This window comes from Paracoccidioides brasiliensis (genome assembly GCF_000150735.1).
Source record: "Paracoccidioides brasiliensis Pb18 unplaced genomic scaffold supercont2.1, whole genome shotgun sequence".
NCBI lineage: Eukaryota > Fungi > Ascomycota > Eurotiomycetes > Onygenales > Ajellomycetaceae > Paracoccidioides > Paracoccidioides brasiliensis.
Window position 1 is genome coordinate 2169654 of NW_011371358.1, and position 803 is coordinate 2170456.

Consider the following 803-nt stretch of genomic DNA (forward strand, 5'->3'; position numbering starts at 1 on the left):
ACCGCCTACGTCGACATATACGGGTTACACCGCCTACGTCGACACCAGCCCCTGCAAGAGAGTGAAACACCTTCAATTCACTTAGCTCATCAATCACTAGCTGGGGCGAACTAGCTAGCATCGTCGTCCGCAGAACTTTGACTTTTATATTTGACTACCTCCTACTTACCATCTTCCTACCATGGCCAGTTCGGTTCCTTTTCGGACCTGCTCACTGGCGCTATAAGATTGGCTTTCAAATTCCTGAAAGTCGTGGTGCGGAAGAGCAGGTCGTCGTGGAGTGACAGTCTGCAGCCCTTGGTGTGGATTCGCGAGGATGACGAGACGATAAAGACTAAGATTCTATCAGCTGTGACGCCGCAGCGGCTGCTGAAGACGGGCTATTTGCTCATAGATGCGGATTGGGATCTTGATTTTACCGCCATGGTCAAGGCGCACGAACTTGTTGGACAGGACAGGTTAAAGTTTGATGACTTTAAGACTGCCGTACTTGTTCACGGGGGTGGGGCGGATGGTATGGATTGGTTGGTTTGGAAGGTTGAGGAGGAAAAGAGTGATGCTAGTTCTTCAGAAGAAAAGCTTTCGGATTCCCAGCGTGATAAGATTGTCATGTTCCAAGAGAAACTGGCGGCAATGGGGAAGGAGGATTTGTTTTTCCGTTGGGTGGAATTGATTCAATATGAAAGTACGCAGCCCGGCGGGTTTACTCCGGAAAGACAGCGGAAAGCTATGCAGGAGACGAAACAGTTGTTTGAGGAGCAAGGGGTGGATTTTGAGAAATTTTGGGCTGATGTAGGCGGGAT

The 803-nt window shown here is 49.6% G+C and overlaps 1 protein-coding gene across 1 annotated transcript in view; it reads left to right on the plus strand.

Annotated features, from left to right (window-relative positions):
* Positions 1–181: 181 nt before the first annotated feature.
* Positions 182–803, plus strand: part of PADG_00657 (uncharacterized protein) — a gene marked incomplete at both ends in the record, with an annotated part of 1019 nt that continues 397 nt past the window's right edge. The window contains 2 exons of the mRNA XM_010757619.1: positions 182–188; positions 251–792. Coding sequence (XP_010755921.1) covers positions 182–188; positions 251–792 — 549 coding nt within the window. The remainder of the gene's footprint in view (positions 189–250; positions 793–803) is intronic.